Raw genomic sequence first — 22581 nt, forward strand, 5'->3', positions numbered from 1 at the left:
AAATGGTATCGATCAGACAGGTATGATCTAAACCATTTTAATGCCTGTCCCTGAATACCTATGTGATTTTGTAGGCGATCTATGAGAATATTATGATCTATAGTGTCGAATGCAGCACTAAGATCCAGCAAGACTCGGATTGAGATGCAGCCTTGGTCTGAAGCTAAAAACAAGTCGTTTGCAATTTTAACTAGTGCAGTTTCTGTACTATGATGGGGCCTAAAACCTGACTAAAATTCTTCGAGGATGTTGTTTTTCTGCAAGAATGTGCATATTTGAGCTGACACTACTTTTTCTAATATTTTTGATATGAAAGGAAGGTTTGAAATCGGTCTGTAATTTGTTATTTCATTCGCGTCCAAATTAGATTTTTTAAGAAGCGGCTTAATAACTGCCAACTTGAGGAGCACAAAATGAGGAATTAAACAGAATTAAACAGAACAACAGTTTTGTTTACAAATGTTGAATAATGCTTTATTTAGCATTTGTTTTTTAATAGAATATTAATAACAAAATGAATAGATAGGATACAACATAGAAAAAAACTATTTTTACTATTAGAAAAATTTTAAATTAGACCAAAATCAAAACATTAAAATGTACACAGACAAAAAGAATAATTTTGAATTAGTTGTACTAAGAACTAAAAATGTAGTTCCCAAGTCCATTTTCCAGATAGTAGACCTTAATGTATTATTTACATTATGCTACATGATTTAGAATAACTCTCTATTCATTATTATGAGCAGCTTTTTACAATTTGACCAAATTCAAAACCATACGCCTCATTATGAGAACTTGCACTTTTATTGGTACAAATCGTAAATTTTTAAAAATCCTGCTAAATAACAAAAATTGCAGTGACTAGTCGAAGGTACAGATGTCTCAGCATTCAGGAGAACTTGCGCATGAACCTGAGTTTGATGTAAGCGGTGATGAGGAATATGATGGTCATAATTATTAGGGCCACATGATTCTGCCATAATCCCCATGTAGAGTAGTTGATTCCTTGGGACTGGAGATGTTGCTCACCTGTGCAACTGTGGGCACAAAATTAATTTATTTCATGTTTATAGTTGTGCTTACATTTTATATGTTTAAAAGCATGTTTTCCAGAACTTATTATGTTAAACACAATAGGATTATTACTATAACTAAAAATATTATATCAGCAGACAGTATAGGAGTGCCAGAATTGTGTTCTGCTTGAACAAAAATGGGGAAAGTATCCTGACGAACAGTCTGATCACAACGTTATATTCAACAGGGTGCACAAACTATTGCCATTGCTCCTGGTAAATGTGGATTATTTTGTCTGGGCTTGTAGGAGCTTACACATCTCTCAGCCATTAAGTGGTGCTACATATGAAAATTTAAATCCTATAACAGCACTCTACATTATCTATCAACCTCTGTAGTCCAACCAGAAACCAACCAACCATTAGGAACACCAATTAGCCTGTGGGATGAATTGTGTGAGAAAAAAACAAGCACAATGGTGCAAGGCGACGATGCAACTATCACTAAGCCACTATGCCACCTTATAGCAGCATGTAGGCACCTGGAAGCTCACTTTTATTACTGTGTAAGTGTGCTGTGTTTGTTCAAGGTGAGGTGTGTGTAGTGTACATACATAATTCCTTTGGTGGTGTTGGACATTAGGACATCAGTGAGATTCCCACAAAAAGTCAGTCCCACAAATTCATTGATCTGCAAAGCCTGTTGAAACACATCACCAACATCATGCTGCATGTCTTAGTGCACAGGTCCAACATTTCTGTCTGTACATGTATAATTTAAAACAACATTCTGCTCAATGAAGATTAAAAAATAAGGTTCAAAGTTTGTAAAAATGCATCAGTTACCATAAGAGTAGCTTCACTAAACAGTCTGGTATGTTTTATAAATAAAGGCATCCCTACTTTCGCAGAAAGTGGCAGTTTGATTGACAGGGTTGTTGACTATCCACAGACTTTATTGTAGCTTCTGTGCATTGTGTACTGATAAAACACAGTGAACCTTCTTTAAACCAAAGACTAAAGTATGTTGCTCCATTATGTGATGGTTAGTATTGATAAAAGAACCTACTGTGGCAAATATGTGAACCTTTTGGAATTTCATGGTTTTCTGCATTAATTTGTCATAAATTGTGATTTGACGTCAAGGGTATTGACAAATATAATGCACCTTTATTGAACACACTCATTTAACATTTAAAATGGTAAAGGAAAAAGTAAGGGAACCCTTGAAATTAATAACTGAAGGCAGCAAAGCAGCAAAGCAAATGTAGTGTTGCGTGTTTTTTCCAAATAGCTAAATCTTGGTTCATCAAAGCACAAAACATCTTATAGACACCCTATTTGTTCAAGGTTTTATGTACTGTAGACTTATGAACACAGATGTTAGCCAGGTCTAGTGATGCCTTCGAATCTTTGGGTGTCACTTGGGTTTATGTCATACCTATGTTTGACCTCATTGAGGGGGTCTTCGCTGTGCTCAATTTTTCATCGTAGATTATCTGAAAGCTCTTTCTGGGTTCACTAATTCAAGGATTCACACACTTTTCCCACTAGCACTATGAGGTTTTATGGGTGGCCTTAACATGGACATAAAAGATCACAATGTTTTAATGTTATTTTTTTAGGCACATTAAATTATATATTTGTCAGTACTTTTAAGTTAGATGAAGATCCGATCACATTTAATGACAACTTAGTCGCAAAAACCATGAAATTCCAAAAGGTTCACATACTTTTTCATGGCACTGTATATGTTTGTCTTAAATAATGTTGCTTATGCAAGCAGTGCAAGTCCTCTGTTATTGTAGAAGTTCTGCCACAAAGACGTTTGACATGATTTGACAAGTTTAGATCTTGCTGCAATGAGGCGTTTGTGGTGTTTTGAGCGGAAGAACATTACTGGAAGACAACGAGAAATCAGGAAGACCTTCAATGAGCTCAACTGCCGAAAATGTTAAAATCATTCGGCAACTTGTGCAGGATGATTGTTGGAGAACAATCCACAACTCTGCTGCCGTTGTTGGCATGTCATATGGAACAGTCCAGGCAAGCCTCATAGGTGATTTGAACACATGCCATGTTGCTGCTAGGGCTCCCCAGGCTGCTGATCCGGGAGCAGAAGGAACATTGCGTCGAAGTCTGTAACATGGATAACTCGTCCTTCAGGTCAAGGATCATTACTGGTGACAAAACTTAGGTGTATGGGTACAACCCTTAGACGAAGCAACAGTCTTCATAGTGGAAGAGCCTATCATCTCCATAATCAATAAAAGTGTGGCAGGTCTACAGCTCGACCAATTGCATGCTCAAAATCTTTTTTGACATCTGTGGCATTGTGCATCAATAATTTATCCCCAGGAGCCAGACCATCAATTACCGAATTCTACTGCCAAGGCGTCTGAGGGGGAACACATGGTAGCATCGGCCCCCCAGATCTTTGGCGCCCGAATCTTTGAAGCTAATTTTTCTAATCTTAGCTAGTGATGAGTCAGTGATGGTAAAATTAAAGCACTGATTCCTATTGTAATGTTCTGAGAATGACTGTTACCGTGAGACCGTAATGAGGGATGCTCAGGTACTTAAGCCAGGCGAGCCAGGGCACGACACTGTCCAGATTCACCAGCAGACCAGAGAAGATCTACAATAAGCAGTTTCTTACAGTTAGTCAACTGATCTGTATGAAAAGCTTGTACTGAAGGATGGTATGAATAAAAAAACATGCAAACTGAAAGTATAAAATAAAGTTGTTCTTTTGCAATTAAATAAAAAATAAAAACTTAGGTTAGACTTTCTCAGTATCAGGTTTTTGTCAAAAAAACCGGATCATATTCCTGTATTAAAACTTAATAATAAATGTACACCTTAACATTTTTAAAGCTCAAAATAATAACTCCTGCATTTGTGCTGGTTTTACATCAACTTACAATCATAAAGACAAAAGTCAGGTTAATTAAGACAGTTGCAGTTTCCACAAAAGAATGATCAACGGAGATGGCCATGGTCATAGATGTGGCTGTGCATGCCACAAGAATCAGTGTGAACATGAGGAGGAAGAATGCTGCTGGTGTGTCCTTTAATCCTAAACGCAGGCACACACACACACACACACACACACACACACACACACACACACACACACACACACACAGTGTTATACATTATTGTAAGATATACAATAATATGGGTTGTGCATTAAAAAAGTGGCTAAAAGCTAAATCTAACACAATCATGCATCAGCTTTATTTCTTACCAATCATAAAATAGACAATACATGTGAGGACCACAGCAGGAATCATGTGCAGAATGAACATGTCAGACAGGATCTTAGACAGAAAGTAGACGGACACTCTGTAGTAGCCGCTGATGTATTCATGTCTAAAAGAAGGAGTGGAAAAATGGCAGGATTGCATCTTAGTGATAATGAAACGTGCAACCACAAGTACAGACACGAGAGGTGTAGTGAATGTTACACATACATAAAGAGCTTCCTCCCAGTGATAAAAAGCTGAACAGCTGTCAGTGAATTAAAACACTGACTGTTTGAAAGGAAGTACAGAGCTCCGAATCTGAAAGCAGACATACGTAACATATATATGCACAAAATAACATTTATCAGTTTGTAACACTTTGTTTATGCTTCTTTTTAAACAGCTCAAATAGTTTTACTTCATTTTGCAACCTAACTGTCCATATACTGTATACACTATCAATAGTTGGCATTTCTTTTTAAGTCCATTTTTCATTACCACATTTTTGCAATATTACAGTCTAATCAGGCCAGCGTAGGGCGTGAGGGTGATTGCAGGTGTCAGCATGACCTCACTTACCTGTTCTGTAAGCCGCTCTGGTTGTTTTTAACGGCAAAGAAAATGATGCCAACAATGAGTGCCACATAGATGGTTGTTGCAAACTGTAGCATGTGCACAGAATCAATATTAAGACTAACTCACAGAAAAATCAGCCATGGTAACTGTGATACAGCATGTGCAAAATAGGTTGGGATGAAATACCATATGTAGTTATTTTATGTAGTTATGTACTATATACTGTATCTATTTATCAATTGTGTTTCACAGTGTGTTTGTAACCTGTGATGTGCCGCCTATCCAGGGTGTCCTTTACCTTGTGCCCTAAGGTCCCTGAGATCTTTCATCCCCTGTCCCTTCACTGCGTAAGATGTATAGATAATGAACAGATGGATGAATCCTTGCTATCTTTTTTTTTTTTAATTCTCTTGGTTTTATGCTACATTTTTAGACATTAAAGCAAAAAAACATTATGTCCAAGTTTAGTCCAGCATTCTTATGCTGTAATTTTCAGACCTAAATTTCGGTGCTAATGCATAAAGGTTGTGGCTTAGTTTCTTTTGAGGAACTCAGTATTGAACTTTTCTACTCAAGCAATTCTTGGCACACATGGGTGATTTGCACACTCTAAACCTCAGGACAACAGAAAATCAACTGACGCATGCATACTGTATATGCACATTACCCAGGCTACATTTCTGTACATTTAAATATTAATGCAGCTTTTGGAATTACATTGACAACTCTGAATATAGCTCCTCATGTACAACATAATAAGCATACTTTTAGCAATTAGCCACACTATAATATATAATCACAGTAATGCCCAAACCTGTAAAATGGGGGTATGAAGGTTTAGAACCAAGCTCCGGAAAGATCTCTTGATGACCCAATGTAGCTGGTGGAAGAAACCGGTGTTGTAGGTGATGGTGCGCAACTTGGGTTTGTTGCTGTACTCTTTGCCCCTCATGATATATTCTAGTTCAGCCTTGGTTTCCTGGGCATATTTGCTTTTTCTGTATTCCTCAACCAGACGGTTTTCAATGCCCTGGTTTGTGTCTCCAGACTCTTCAAACTCAAGATCTATAGCACAGTAGTATCATGCAGGAGTGCGATAAGTCATGTTTGCTAATAGCGTCATTAATTTTTACTCTGACATGTTAAGAGAGTCAGTCATTCAAAAATCTAAACTCAAAAATCAGAAATAAGAAATCAAGATACATATGATATCCTTATTATTATTATTATTTTTAGGAAAAAGGTATTATCCAAAGTTACTTGATGTCACCTGATGATAGTCATTGGTCATGGTCATTAAAATATTAAAATAAAATTAAAATAAAAACCATCCACCTAAATCTGAGCAGGGCTGTGTTCTTACACGTTTCTATTGGAGCTAGCATTTACAGTACCTTTTCAACAAATTAACCTACAGTAACTCTTCTGTTGGTTCGGACTACACGGGCCAGCCTTCACTCTTCAAATGCATCTATAGGCCTTGGCCATCCGTGGCCAAAAGTGGTGCAAGAAAGGAAACCTTGTGAACTGGGAACAGGGTCATGGGCAGCCAAATTTTTTTTCATGGAAATTTAAATACTGTGGAAAAGTTATACTGTATACAGAAAGAGTTAATATATGAGTAAAACTAATATATTCTAAAGTCATTACATGTCAAGTAAAATATTTTGAACTTTATTATGTTTAAATATGTATAAAAAAAGACAGCACATCCAACAAGTGAGGAATGTCTCAGTTTGTTCGCTGCATCACTCTTGTCGTTCAAGACAATATATCGCACAGGCCCAGGAAGAGCTCTCTCCCCTCAACCCGAGGCCATACCACTGATCCCACAAAGGAAAGCCACCCTAGGCTGAAGACACACCAGGGATTTATTTGTGCTTCCCTCTCTCTTTTCCTGACACATGATTCGATAAGGGCCTACTTAATTCTCCATTTGCTCTTCATTTCATCTATGTCCCGCCATTAAGCAATAAAGAATTTTAAATTGAATGTGGAGGTAGAGCATAGGCAAATTTGACTTTGATAAAATGTCATGAGTCTTGCACGCAATTTATCAACTCATCACTATTATTGCCATAGCCGTAAACAAGCTACCAAATAGTGTAGTTTTCTGTCATTGCATAGTCACAATAAGAAAAAGCCCACGTCAAGTATAAATGAATACCTTCTGCAGTCAGCAGTCTGGCCTTAGTTGCAGCTATGGAGTCTCCATTAATGACATCCAGGAAGAAATCTGCTGGGTTGTTATGGGCTTCACATATATAACCTAGAACACCATATAAAAAGCAAATATCGTAAATTTGAGTGCTAAAACGTTGAAGTGTACTGTACAGTACTGTATGCAAATTCACTCCACAGGTTTCACCATCAATGTAAACTTGAGTAAAACTATACATATACTGGGAAAGCATGTCAACAATGCTTATGTGCCACAAAAATTATTAAAAATTAATTATTTTTATACATTTATAAATATCCTGATAAATTTGTAGAATCTCATAACAAAAAATTTAATTTAAACATTTAAATTTCATTTGGCCTTCCTGGGGCACCAGTGATGTTCCAGAGCCTGATGGATATTGTTTTACATCCTTTGTGCCCTTCAATGTTTCTAGATGACATGGTCATCCAATAGAACCCACGCAGAGCACATCTAACAAAAATAAAGTTTTGAATGTGCTAACGGGGGCAGGGCTTAAAGCAAACCTCCGCAAGTGCCATCTGGTCTCAAGTTTTAAGATTAAAGTTGCCATAAATAATTTTGTAACTAAGTCATTCTTAGTTAACAGTTGGATAACCTCAACAAAGTGGATTTCGTGTTGACTGAAACAAATTTCTTGGTTATACATTTGCACTTCTTCACCATATATCACACTAGAATAGAAGATGAATTTGTACTCTAATATATATGTTTGTAAATTGTTGTGATCCTGTGACCAAAATAAATTAAAAATTGTGCCAAATTCTTAGGTTTGTCCTCTATTAAACATGTAGTATTAATATATTTTACCCCAGAAAAAAACTATATTACTTGTATATTACTATGTTAATGATAAGGGCATTTAAACTTATGACCACACCTCGAAGTGCAAGTTACTCATATTTCTATTGTGTAAAGCTTGGCATTTTCAGAACTGTACATGGTAGACAATTATAAGATTTACCCCATGACTGGTTTTCCCAGGCTGTCAAATATATATATATATATATATATATTTGACAGCCTGGGAAAACTATATAACACTGTACCCAATGCTAACACTGTATGTAACACTGTACCCTATGCTAATGCTAATTCAGTAACCCCTTATTGGTTTATTTACTCTACATGTTTTGGAGTTGTGTGTTTTGCTGGGTGTACCAATCTCCGCAAAGTAGCCTAGGGCATCATCAGCTGGTCCATGGTAGACTTGTTTGCCCCTCATCAGCAGTGTGAGGTTGTCAAAGAGCTGGTAGATGGAGTAGCGTGGCTGGTGGATGGACATGATAATGTTGCATCCATTATTGGCCATTCTAAAACAAGAAAACATAACAGTACCTGAATAACCAAACAAAATTAGGTATTATTTATTCAATTTAGCAACATTACTGTAATTATCTACCTACTGTATTACAGCATGTATTAAATGTTTTTCTCCTCCAGCAATATGTCTTTATTTTTGCAAAGCGAAAATGTCAACAAAGAGAACAATCTTAATTATTTTTTTAATTACAAGAAACCCATGAATTGAGTGATTTAATTCAATTTGGTTAGATTACAACTGAGATGTGATACAGTATTTGAGGACTAGGGGGTTCTCCTCAAGAGCCCACCAAAGGTAACACTTTGGTGGTGATGGAATTTAAAAGTACGTATGGTAAGTAAGGATGGTCCAAACCAGTTATACAAGCATATAATGGTCTTCAGACAATTCCTTTGACTTCATGCTCGGTTTGTGCTCTGACATGAAATGCACTGTACTCAGCAAAAAAAGAAACGTCCTCTGACTTTCAACTGTTTTTACTTTCAGTAAACTTAATGTGTAAATACTTGTATGAACACTAAAAGAGTCAACACCATAAGACATAAACTAAAAATGTTTCCCAATGTGTCCCTGAATGAAGGGAGGCTCAAAAGTACCAGTCAGTATCTGGTGGCCACCACCTGCTTGAAGTACTGCAGTGCATCTCCTCCTCATGGACTGTCTATTGCGGACAGTCTGAGCACTGATGGAGGGATTGTGTGTTCCTGGTGTGACTCGGGCAGTTGTTGTGGCCATCCTGTACCTGTCACGCAGGTGTGATATCCGCATGTACCGATTCTGTGCAGGTGTTGTTACACGTGGTCTTCCATTGCGAGGATGATCAGCTGTCCTTCCTGCCTCCCTGTAGCGCCGTCTTAGGCGTCTCACGGTGCGGACATGGCAATTTATCGCCCTAGCCACATCAGCAGTCCTCATGCCTCCCTGCAGCATGCCTAATGCATGTTCACGCAGATGAGCAGGGACCCTGGGCATCTTTCTTTGGGTGTTTTTCACAGTCGGTAGACAAGTCTCTTTAGTGTCCTGCGTTTTTAGAACTGTGACCTTAAATGCCTACTTTCTGTAAGCTGTTAAGGTCTTAACGACCATTCCACAGGTGCATGTTAATTAATTGATTATGGTTAATTGAACATGCATGGAAAACATTGTTCAAACTCTTTACAATGAAGATCTGTAAAGGTATTTGGATTTTTACAACATTGCTGAAATACACAGTTCTGAAAAAAGGACGTTTTTTTTTTTGATGAGTATATATATATATATATATACTTGTAAAGTTTTTCTAAAGTTACGTAGTAGGAGAGGCGAGTTGCTCGGTCTGTCCGCTGTGCTTCGGTAAGCTTCTCTGGCGCCAGGAGAGACTCAGTCAAACACACACACACACGTTGTCTGTCAGAAAGGTCTCTGTTTATTAACAGCAAAAGATGGGGTTTATATATGTTTGACCAAACGCCTGTGCCATAGACATATGTTACTACAAAGAACATGAACCATAGTAAATGTCCTGGTGAGATCCTGAAGAATCAAAGGAGAGGAAGATAGAGAGGTGTCCGTCCAGAGACAGATCACAAGATGTTGGCTCGAGTTGGGGGGAGAGGGGGAAGGAGACAGAGGGGGAGAGACAGAGAGGGGGAGAGAGACATGAAGAGAGAATGGGAAGGTGAGCGTGGGAGAGTTCACACCTTAAGGAGCAGATGCAAGAGGAGACAGGAAGATAGCAACAGGAAAGATTTAACACGTTAATATCAGATCTATGAGGAAGAGAGCAAGAGAGTAGAAATAACTCCTTTATATATAAAATAATTCTAACAATACTGTATGTGTGTGTGTGTGTGTGTGTGTGTGTGTGGGCATAATGTTTGGCCTCATCAGTGTATGTTATTATTGTAGAAACAATAACATATTAGAGTGAATAGATTTAAATAAAATGTTATAAGTCGAATAGTTACAGTCGTATAGTTACTCTGTGGCTGTTTTTCTGCACAGGGGACAGGAGGACTGCACTGTATTAAGGAGAGGATGAACGGGGCCATGTATTGTGACATATTGGGCAAAAACCTCCTTTCCTCAGTCAGAGCATTAAAGATGAGTCATGGCTGGGTCTTCCAACATGATAATGACCCAAAGCACCCAGCCAGGAAAACCAAGGATTGGCTCCGTAAGAAGCATATCAATGTTCTGGAGTGGCCTAGCTAGTCTGCAGACCTAAATCTAATAGAAAATCTTTGGAGGGAGCTGAAACTCCGTGTTCCCTTTCAAAAGCTACTCTCGCTGCTGCATGGAAACGCTATGGGAACATATTTTTGTGTTGCCGATTGTGAAGCATGTGTGTGTCAAACACGCCAAATTTTGGCTTATTTAACCTCGGTCAGGTAACGTCATCTGATGAAGTGCACCTGCAGGTTATAAATAGGAGTAAACCGGAACATTTCTTAGATCTTTTTGTCTTCAGGACTGCTTTGTTGTGTTTGCATGTGTGTGAACAAGCAAAATTAAGAAGGTGTTTAACTCACCGATATGGCGGAGTTTCAAGCGAGATGTGTGCCTACGTGTGATAAACCTCTTTAGAAGGGCGATCTCCACACTTTCTGTTTCGAATGTTTGGGGGAAAAATTATGCTCTACTGGGGGTTCACGTATGGATCTGGCAGACATGCACGAGATGGAGTCTCCCCTTCCTTTCTCTTGCCGATTCGCGAAATTTCTCCGTCCGTTTCTCAAGCGCGCCCCGACGCTTCTTGTGAATGAGCAGGAGAGACATTCTCTCTCGCTTCGGCAGAGATGAATAAGGTCGCGCTCCTCTAGTCGTGACAAAGCGTATGAGGAATTACTCGAAGTAGTGAAGCGTGCGGTTGAGCGGCAATCTGAAAAAGTACAGGTTCAAAGTGTTAACTATCAAAGTGATTTCTTCTCAAATCCAACCAAGGGATTGGTTTGTGACAATCGATCTGAACGATGCATACTCATATAGAAATATTGCCACAACCCAGGAGGTTCCTGAGGTTCGCTTTCAGGGGCGAAGCTCACCAGTATCGGGTCCTTCCATTTGGTCTAGCTCTCTTACCCCGCACATACAAAAAAGGCATGGATGCAGTTCTGGCTCCCTTGCGACTCCAAGGGGATGCATCCATATTTTGAATTAAATAGACGACTGGCTGATTCTGGCTCAGTCTCAGGAGCTAGCGCTTCGAAATCGGGATACCGTCCTAGCTCATCTCTGTTCCTTGGAATTGAGACTCAACGCCACAAAAAGTGTGCTCTTTTCTGTTCAGAGGACAACATATTTGGGTGTCACATGGGATTTAGTCACAATGCGGGCACAGCTGTCTCCCGCTCGTGTTGAATCCATTCTCAACACTCTGAAGGAAATCAAGCTAGACCAGAAAGTGACTGTTTATCACTTTCAGAGATCTTTAGGTCTCATGGCAGCTGCGTCCACGGTGACACCTTTGGGCCTTCCGCACATGAGCTAGGCCTGAGCTAGTCAAAGCTATTCTGCGTCCTCACCCGAACATCCTTCCAAAAGTTCCATTCTCGACCATGCACCCAGTTGTTCTCGAGGCATTCTCTCCTCTGCCCTTTACAGCTCCGGAGCAGGAAAGACTTCACTTACTTTGTTCAGTACGTGCTCTTCAGATTTACGTCCACCGCACTAGCCAGTGGCATAAGTCAGACCAGCTTTTCATATGCTACGGGGGCCGCAACTGGGGACAAACCACCGCCATTAGACAAACGCTGTCACATTGGGTGAGAGATGCTATTGCCCTAGCCTACAAGGCGCGTGGTCACACTTCGCCTCTAGGAATCAATTATAACCTGCAGGTGCACTTCACCAGATGACGTCACCTGACCGAGGCCATATAAGCCAAAATTTGGCTTGTTTGATACACAAGCGGCAACACAAAAAGATGTTCCCATAGCGTTTCCACGCAGCATCTTGAGACGTTTCTCAGTGACAGCCCCGAAACCTGACAGATCTAGAGAAGATCTGTTTGGAGGAGTGGGCCAAAATCCCTCCTGCAGTGTGTGCAAACCTGGTGTAGAACTAAACGAACTGTTTGTCCTCTGTAATTGTTAACAAAGGCTTCTGTACCCAATATTAATTTTTTTTGACTCAAGTGATCAAATACTTATTTGACACAGTAATTCACAAATAAATTGTTAAAAAAATCCTACAATTTCCGTTTTTTTTTCTTTTTAGATTCTGTCTCTTACAGTGGAAATGCACCTATGCTGAAAATTGTAGACCCCTCCATGATTTCTAAGTATCATGATTTTTTAAGTTTTCATGATTTCTCAATATCTTGCAAAATCACAGGGTGATCAAATACTTATTGTCCTCACTGTATGTAAAATGAATCACCCTGTTCTCAATCAGATTCCTTAATTCAATAGTGCTGTGGGATTTAGCACTAATAAATTATTCACAAAGCAAATTAAATAGTAAAAAATAGTGAATAGTATGCAAAATAGTGTATGTACTTTTAATATTGTTTTTTATTGATGTTATTCACTCCAAAGCAGTCCTGTATTTGAGGCAAATAGCTTTTTTTCTCAGCAATAAAGAAAAATCAGGATTGCTACTGACTGTTTTAGCAGCAGTAGAACAGAGCTGGCAGTGCTGGCATCTAGGCCTGTGGTGGGTTCATCCAGGAACAGTACAGCGGGGTTAATGATCATCTCCATGCCAATGCTTGTCCTCTTTCGTTCACCTCCAGAGATGCCACGAATTAGCTGAGTGCCCACCTAAATGATTAATAGAATCATATCGCCACCTGTACTATTAATTTGCCAATAATTTTCTTATTATACAGAATGTGTGAGTGCAAACATGTGTGTAAGTACCCTTTTGTTTGCCACTTCACTGAGGCCTAACTCTGAAATGAGACGATTAACTCTGGCCTCCTTTTCTTTCTGTTTTATTGAGGATGAAAGACGAAGTGCAGCTGAGAAGCACAGATTCTCCCGCACAGTCAGAGTGCCCATCACGATGTCATCCTATTCACACAAATACCAAGAGACACCTACAGTAATAGTAACGATTATCCTCAAAGTACTGCAAAAATTTCTTGGCGAAATATATCTAATTATTATATATTATCTTATATCTAAGTGAAAATACCCTAAATATGTAGAATATAGCTTAATTTATGTATTTTCATGATACCATAGTGCTGTTGAATTCCACAAATCTGCTGGTCAGAAGGTTGCTGGTCAGAATGTTGACCACTTTTCTGTGCCTTTCATCATCTACTGCTAATCACCTGTTTTTTGCTTGTTGGCCAGGTCAGTGCCTTTTATGCAGATCCCAATCCAGAGGCATATGGGGCAGCCTCCTCATCACAGCCAGGGGCTAGGGCTAGTGGGTGGGCTCACAGGTGATGTCCAGGCCAGGGGAGGAAGTGAAGGCCATGTAAGCCACAAGCAATGCCTCATGTTTAATGTGTCTTGACCTGAATCTAATGTCTACTCCCTCCCCCATCTGGCTTCTCTGAGGACAGAAGTTCAGCTCACCACATTGCATTAGGTATCATTTCATCTTACTGCTCTTTCTCCTATTTTAACTGTGCCGCATAGTTTTTCCTTCTGGCTCCATGGAGAAATTCACTCTCTTTGCTTGCACAGGAGGATTATATTAAATAAAAAATGCGGGTTCATCCATCTCTTCAGGTCACTAGCAGGGATCCAGTCACAGAAGCCATTATACCAGCCCCTCATGTTATGGATCCTTTGCTATAAACAGAACATCCACAATACTCACCCACAAGAGCCAGACCCAGGGGGGTCCTCTGTGCAAATCTTTCCTAGGGTCATACAACCTCCTTCTCAGGAGACCCAGTGCAAGTAGGACTTATGTTCCAGTGCTGATGCTTATATAGATGTTATACTTTACATGAACCATTCCTAGTGTGTGCTCAGCATATGTACTCTCACATATGCCCATCCAGACTACTTCAACCTCTGGTCATACTGTCCCACATCCCATTAGTCAATGTTATGGTAATATTAGTTATGTATCATTTTTCTTAAACATGCAAGTTTATTGTCTTACCAAAGCCAAAAAGAGAACACAAATCCTGCTTCAACATGTGGTCCAAGTTTATGGCCTGTTAGTAGACCTAGTTTTGGACCAGGGACCAGAGCCAATTCTGGAAAGCCTTTTACAGCCCCTTAGGGGCTATAGTCAGCTTATTCTTAGGAGTCTAACTGGCAGACTGAAAGAGTTAACCAAGGCCTGAAGCTATCAGGTATCTGGCATCCTTTAACCCCTTCTTCTGCACTAAAAATCTAATGTTGGTGTAGTAATCTCTCAATACCTTATACCACTTCTTGTTGGATTTGTAACCCTTTGGGGGCCAGTTTGGCTACCTTCCACCCATGCTATCAGAACAAGAACCTGAAATAAGGGCCCCTGCCGCACAAATTGTGCAGCATTGCCACAGGATCTGGGAGAAGGCTAGATCTGCCATACAAGCAGTGGCTCAATGACCAGCATGCGCAGCCAAACAAAAGTGACATCTGGAAAAAGAGTTTCACCCAGGGTTATGTGTATGGTTAGCTACCGAGCAACTCTGGCTGAGGATGGAGTCCAGGACACAAGCCTCATGATGCATAGGGCAGTTTAAGGTCCTTTGGAACATTTATGCTGCCACATATCTTTTGGCACTTCCACATTTCATGAGTATTAATCTTACCTTTCCCATACCACAACTAAATTAATTTCTATGTAGTATCAATTTCAATTCAATTCAATTTTATTTATATTGCGCTTTTAACAATGGTCATTGTCTCAAATCCTAATGGATCCCATGCTACGGATCCCACCTCCACCTCACATTATCAATCGATCCCTGGCTGGTAACTACCCAGTACCTAGTGGACTGGAAAGAGTATGGTCCTGAGGAATGCTCTTGGTTCTCAGCTTGACATTCATGACAGGGAATTCATCAGAAACCATGCAGGAGGAATAGGAGTGTCAGGAGTCGTCCTTAACGAGGGGCTGTAATGTAATGCAAACTGAATTATCCATGCAGGAAGATCTGTGAGCAGTTAAATTTTGTATCTCCGAGCAGGCAGATCCATGGGAAACTATAGTTGCTGAGTGATGCTATTGTGTTGTAATGCCCCACTGTTTAAACCTCCTAGACACATCACATGGTATCGACACATTTCATGAGAGTGAATCTACAGTATGTCTCTCCAGTAAAGAAGAAAAAAAAAAAGAAAAAAAGTAAAGGTAAGGTATTTTGTTTGTACCTGTACAACATAACCAGAAAGGCATTTAAAGTTAGATGGCTGAGGAGCTCCATCAATCAGGACTTCACCAGAAAGACCTGAGGGGTCCTTCCTTGCTGCAAGGACATCCAAAAACCTGAAAATGGTATGAGAGGAAGGATCAGCGCATACAGTTCATATCAAATAAAAATCATTTGTTTTTTGTTTTTTAACAGTATGTACTCAGAAATAGGATGGGGGAAATGTACAGTATTTACGGTGAAACCTTGGATTGTTTGTCCTGCAAGACAAGCAAAGATTTTTAATAAATTTTGACTTGAAAAACGAGTAAGTCTTGGTTTGCGAGTAACGAGTATCATGTATCACGCATGCACTTCTTGTTGTGATGCCGAGCGCCATGTGTAATCACAACTGAGCCAATGTTTTTTTTCTTTCTCTTGCACTGCAGAATTGTGGGTAATCGTCTCCCCTGCTGGGTCTTAGTGCGCATTTCCCACTGGTATAATCAACATCCGTGCACATGTGTACTGTTTACTCTAACACTGTGACCACGTGCATAAAACATATTTTATTTTAAGTCTATATGCGTGCATACAGCGCGTATGTAAAGCAAAAGCAAGTCTCATTAGGGAGGTTAAAAATCCATTTCTTCCTCTCTGTTTCAGCCTGTCATGTGTGCACATTATTATTATTTAAGACACACACACACATACACACACTCTGCTCTACACAAAAACACTGCTCTGTTGCGATTCTTTTTAAAGGTAAAGTGCAGGTTTATTTGTTTGTTTTACTTGACAGCAGTTATTCAATTAGTATGCGCTCACACAAGTGTCATTGGCAATATTTCTTGCTAATCTTTTCGACAAAACAGTCTTTCCATTAATGTGTGAGTGTGTGTGTGTGTGTGTGTGTGTCTTAAATAAATTTTTTGATTGTGTAAAGCTGCTTTGCGACAATTACAATTGTTTAAAGCGCTATACGAATAAAATTAAATTGAATTGTGTGTGTTTGTGTGAAATTTAAATTCCTTATTAAAGTCCTCTTACTTTAGCTTCACACACAAACACACACACACACACACACACACAGCACCTGCACGCATAAAGGAAAACACTTATCTGCCGGGATTAATTTTTACTTATTTTAAAAGGTAAAGTGCAGGTTATTTTATTTTTTTACTTATATTTTGTATTAATTATTTTTATGTGTTTATTTTTTGAGGCTGTAGAACGAATAATTTGAGTTCCCATTAATTTTCATGGGAAAATTTGCTTTAAATATATATATAAATATGCTTATAATCCAAGGTTCCACTGTATAGTCTAAAACAGATAAAATTATTATGTAATTTATTGAAGGAAAATTAGTGGCCGAGTGGTGTATATCACGATGCTTTACCAATACTGTAGCTCAAAAAACAAAAGCTTAAAGACATTTATATAAACACATTGCCTTGGCGAACAAAAAAGCTGTTTCAGAAGGGGGTAAGTTATTGGCTTCAGTTATTCAGTTTCAGAAAACACCCAAAGGACCATATCAAAGGAAATTTGATTTAACTGAAATTTAGTTAAAATCCATGTAATCTTTTGGAAAAACTTTTATTAAAATGTGTTTTTTGCCAGGCAGTGTATTTTTGATAACCAATATGCCTACCTTTTATCTTTATAACTGTAATTTTTGTAGCTACATATATGCTGTTTTTGGAAGAGAAATAGAAAAGTTTACATTTCCCCATAACATGTTAGTAGCCAAAGATATTTATTTATATTTAAAATAAATAAATCTTGCATGCTTAGTATTTCACCTCAAGCAATCTCACCCCAAGCAGTATCATCTCAGCTAAACTTAAAAGACAAATTTGGATTGGTACTCACGAAGATTTTCCACATCCTGTAGGGCCTAAAATGGCATTTAAACCAGGTTTCATAATCCCACTGTGAAGAAAATATAGTTAGTAGTATTAGTTTAATAATATAAATAACTTGCACTAGTTACAAAAGAATATCAAATTTAAGTTGCGTTTGAATAGTTTGACTGGAAAAGTATTTTTCTGAGACACAAAAGGATTTTTTTTTTCTTTTCTAACAATGACTATATGTTCATCTTTTAAAAGCTTTAAAGCACACCACCTGTGGGATTATGGAGGACAAAGAGTCACACATGGCCTATCATAAGTCATGCATTAGATGTTACAGTACATAAGGGCATCACACAAATGGCTTTTTACGTACTTGATTACAGTGTGGAATAACAGCACACCATTGTGTGTAGCATAATGAATGCTCTGTCACATTTTCTATTGTGTGATTTTAATGCTTAGTCTCAAGATTAGACTCACTTGAGGTCCATCAAGACGTTCTTAGTGATGTTGTTCTTCTTACAGCACCTATTCTTGAACGTTACAGTATATTGGATGTTGTGGAAGCTCACAGTAGCTCCGTGCTGCCGTGTGATTGGATCTTTGGTGATTACTTTTGATTCAGACACTCCATTCTGGTGCAAATCAACCATATGAATGGTGACATGATTCTTTTGATTGTCCATATCATGAGGCTTTCTCTCTGCATAGATATACAAAAATGTAGTGACCAATAGATATGATAATTAAGCACAACAACAGACACTGGGTACCTAAAACAGGTGCAATAGATTAAGATATTGATGTTAATTAATATGATTATATAAAATAGCAGAGTCTCCAATAGTGTCCTACAATACAAATTTCTTGGTCCTTCACGGTTCTCTATCTATTCATAAATGTCTTAATCTGGTCATATTCTACAGTGGGTTTTGATACCACTGCTGTGTGGATGACACTCAACTCATTCCCCCTTCAGACATTCCTGCTTCCACTCTGCATGTCTGGCTGGCAGCTCATCACCTTAAACCCAGCAAAACTAATCTGCTGTTGTTAATCCCTAATTATTCCCACCACTGCCAGTATTTTATAATCTTCCTGGACAATTCTATGATCTCTCATTCGGTCAGTCAATGCAACCTTGGAGTAATCAGCTGTACGTTTACACAGACATATTTCATTGACATATGCTCACATCAACTTCTAATTTACAACATCAGAAGTAATCAATAATTTCTATCCATGCATCTCATTCAGTTGTTTATTCACTCTCAAAGTCATTTATAGACTTTGCCAGGGTTTATGCTCTGTATACGACTTTATTGAGTTTTGCACAAGGTGGATCAACCACATGTTGGTATGGCTTATCAGATTCTGCCTCTGACATTTAGTGGCTCATGGATCTAGCAATTCTTGGAACAGGCAAAGACACAGGACTAAAGCATCCCTCCCCCTCCTGACACAGCTAGCCAGCCCCTTTAAATAACTGATGCTAATCCATGCTGCCTAAATGTCTCTAGAGGAATGGCAACATTAATTTGAGGTAGGGGTGTGCTTTTACTCCGACTGAGAAGGCCATTTTGATCAAAATTGTTATTTGATCAAACATTTGGTTATTTCAAAACCAAATGTCCTCGGGTTAGCATAATGATACTGGAGGAAAGATCCATAAAAGAAGTTATCATTCTCTTCTCTGTAAAAATACCATGCTCACATTCTGATCCTGGCTTGGCATTGCTTTCTATTACCCTCCACATGATTCTTTTAGCTTACGGTTTTCCAGCAACTATGCAGAGCTTTTCATTCTAGACAATTCTCATGTTCCCCTAGTCCTAGGTCTGCCCTGGCTCCTGCATGAAGCGCCTCTTGTTTGTCACCTTGCTATTGTGTTGGCCAAAGAGTTATGCTTTCTACTTAGGATATCCTTTTCAAGGCCACCACCTACAAGCTCTCCCCCGGATTTATTGGTTCTTTCACTATAACCAACATCATCCACATCTGTGCCAAAAGACTCCTATTACCCCTGATCATGCATTGTATTAATTCAATGTTCCATATTTCCCAGGTCAAACCTTTTGGTTAATGCCCTTTAAAGACAAATAATAAAATTTGTTTAACAAAAAGTTGTCCAAGCATGAAGATAAAATACTGAAAAAATAAATTACATTAACTTAATATTTAAGTTTTCTCAACTTTCTTATGTTACAGTGTACCCAAGCAAGCTTAACACATTAAAACCCATAGCATTGTCCTTAATTATCTGCTAAGTATCTGATGAGTAAAAAAATTAACTTAAATGATTTTAGCAAATGGCTGCAATATAACAAAGAGTGAAAAATCAAAGGGGGTCTAAACACTTTCTGTACCCACTGTAAATTAAAATAGATTATACAACAAAAATTAAATGTAACCAATTAGCTGTTTATGGTGAAAGTGAAAATGGTAATTCACCCTTGTAAGTCTGCAGGTGTTTTGGGCCCCTAAAGAAGTTCTGACATGTCATGACATTTGTGCATTTTTCAGTTACTTATGAACATATAAATGGCTAAAGTCTGATTACACTGCATTCATCACAAACTAGGCTACAGTAACACGTGAGCAGCATGTATGTACAAGTTTATGTTTAGGAAAAAAATACAGTTAAGCATGGTTTTTGAAAATGACAAAATAAATCACTGAAATAAGATAACAAACCACATTAATAACATTTGTGTACAAGACCTTTGTAAACTGGACCTGGTAGACTAGAGTTTATGCAATTTAATCAATTAATTTTATTTAAGACACAGTACAAACAGTTAAGATAAAAAGTATATTAAATTAGCCTTAATTATATTTTATTATAGACTTATTATAGTGGCACGGTTAGCACTGTCACCTTGAACCTATCTGTGTGTAGAGATTTTGCATGTTCTTCGCATGCTTGGTCGGTTTCCACTGGGTACTCCGGTTCCCTCCAACAGTGCACTTATTTTTTTTTTATTATTGTGTAGATTAATCTTATTTTATTAAAATGACCAGTGAAACAGGCTACTATCTATTAGATCTAATAGTAATACATAATAGTAATAACCAAACAAACACATAAATAAATAAACAAAAAAGTGTAAAGTAAAAAAAAAACAAATAAACAAACTATAGGCAATAAATAATAGGAAAAAATAACATGACATATAAGTTTCCAAGAAAATGCAAAGCCTTATTATTTAGCAGCAGGAGAGGACTCTGTCCATCCAAATAAAAGACAAGAACTAAAGGTTAAAGATCAGGTAAGATGTCTTATATATACAAAAAATTGTGTTTTTTTTTTTATTAAATGAGAGAATTAATGAAGCTCACCTTTTCTCAGTGTTTCTTGCTATGATTTTGAATACTTTATTTAGTCCCAGCTTAGTCCTGCAGGCTGTGTAAATAACCTTCGGTGGGTATGAAAAGAAGCACTTATTTAGAGATAGCCTGGAAGGGGAGGAAATAATGTAAAGTAAAAGAACATTCCACATTGGTCAAATCAGTCAAGTAGATAACATCAGACACATTGAAAATGACAAACTGTTCATATCTCCAATCTTTTCCAGAACACAGAGTCTCAAAATAAATCTGTTTAACCATTTGATGATGGTGTATGGATGACAGAAGGGAATGACGTGGTGTTACTTTCTACATATTTTTCTTTTGACATAAGTAACCATTACAGCTCACTGTGTAATACGCCTCTTTTTTGTAATGCAATTAGCCTTTAAAAAAATGTAATACACTTTTGCATAATAGACTTAATTCTTATTTAATTCTTTATTAAGTTAATGTGCTAGTTTATTATTATTATTATTATTATTATTATTATTATAGCCAATGTTTCCTATCTATCACAAAAATGTTGGAGATAGATTATTTATTTTTTATTATTTTTTATTATTTAAAAATCAAATAATACATTTAAATATAGTTTAAAGATGTTATAAATTTTAATCTAATTAAAAATAAATGCCCTAAGACATCATTATGATTATTATTATTATTATTATTATTATTATTATTATTATTATTATTATTATTATATTGGAGCTTTTGATCAATGGTTAATTGTATCAGTTTACAAGTAAGAGACTCTATATGCAGAATAAAATGTATCACGTTTCAGTAAATTTAATTCGGGCGAGAGAAGTTTAAGCCACTACAATTCAATTCAGTTTTTTTTTTTTCTATCGCTTTTAACAATTGTTATTGTCACAAAGCAGCTTTATACAATCAGTTATAGAGAGCTCAGGGCACAAGATGGAGGACAGACTAATGTGATGTGCCAACACATGGCAAGGCATCGGCGCACACAAATGCTTTAACCATATTCGTCTTTTTCTTCATTTAAATGATTATAATCCAAATCAGTCAGCCTATGTTCAGTACACATCGATAAGGTGTACTGTTTGTGCTGTTTTGATTAAATTAAAAAATAACATAGTAATCAACAAAATAAGAACACAATACGCCACTTGAAAAAAAAGGAAAATGGAAAAGTCAGGACACATTATTCATTTAATTCTATTTTTATTTTCAACACAAAATAAAAAATTTGAAAATGAGCCATTATCTGTTTGGTTTGGGATTTCACACTTTTTTCAAAAAATACAATGAAATGTGTAAAAACTGAAAAATATATTATAATATTATTATTTTTTATATTTTTTATTATTATTATTATTATTATTATTATTATTATTATTATTTACATGCATTATTGTATTAAACAATACAAATATATAAGTAATCATTGTCAGTAAAATTGAGAAAACTTTATAAAGGCTGAAATGAATAACTATGTTTTAATGAATGTTTAATGGCATAATTTCATATTTTAACCAAAAAACTTTTATTGCTCTTTGTCTACATAAAACATAGGGAATGTTAGCATTTAAAATGTGATTTGCAAAATAAATCATTAAGCATTTAGAATGTATATCATTAAGTAACAAATATTTAAAATATTTCATAGCTAGTGAAGTGACACTAAAACTAAGAATATAATTACATACAAAATCTCAGACCTTATTTATATAAGTTTAAATTAGGAGTAGAAATAAGATTAAAGATAGGGTCACGCCTTAACTCTTTAATGTATTTTAT

The 22581-nt window shown here is 37.3% G+C and overlaps 1 protein-coding gene across 1 annotated transcript; it reads right to left on the minus strand.

The window, feature by feature from the left end:
• Positions 1-892: 892 nt before the first annotated feature.
• Positions 893-20876, minus strand: LOC128529068 (broad substrate specificity ATP-binding cassette transporter ABCG2-like). The gene is made up of 17 exons (XM_053502385.1): positions 20803-20876; positions 17944-18166; positions 17480-17539; positions 15624-15738; positions 13212-13364; positions 12955-13112; positions 8208-8359; positions 7011-7112; positions 5658-5908; positions 4847-4929; positions 4496-4585; positions 4270-4394; positions 3944-4098; positions 3568-3657; positions 1630-1719; positions 1452-1459; positions 893-1040 (listed from the first exon to the last, which is right to left on the minus strand). The coding sequence occupies exons 2-17, from the start codon at positions 18147-18149 to the stop codon at positions 893-895; spliced, it is 1986 nt and encodes a 661-aa protein (XP_053358360.1). The 5' UTR covers positions 18150-18166; positions 20803-20876.
• Between the last annotated feature and the right edge of the window lie 1705 nt (positions 20877-22581).

This window comes from Clarias gariepinus, chromosome 8 (assembly GCF_024256425.1).
Source record: "Clarias gariepinus isolate MV-2021 ecotype Netherlands chromosome 8, CGAR_prim_01v2, whole genome shotgun sequence".
Classification (NCBI taxonomy): domain Eukaryota; kingdom Metazoa; phylum Chordata; class Actinopteri; order Siluriformes; family Clariidae; genus Clarias; species Clarias gariepinus.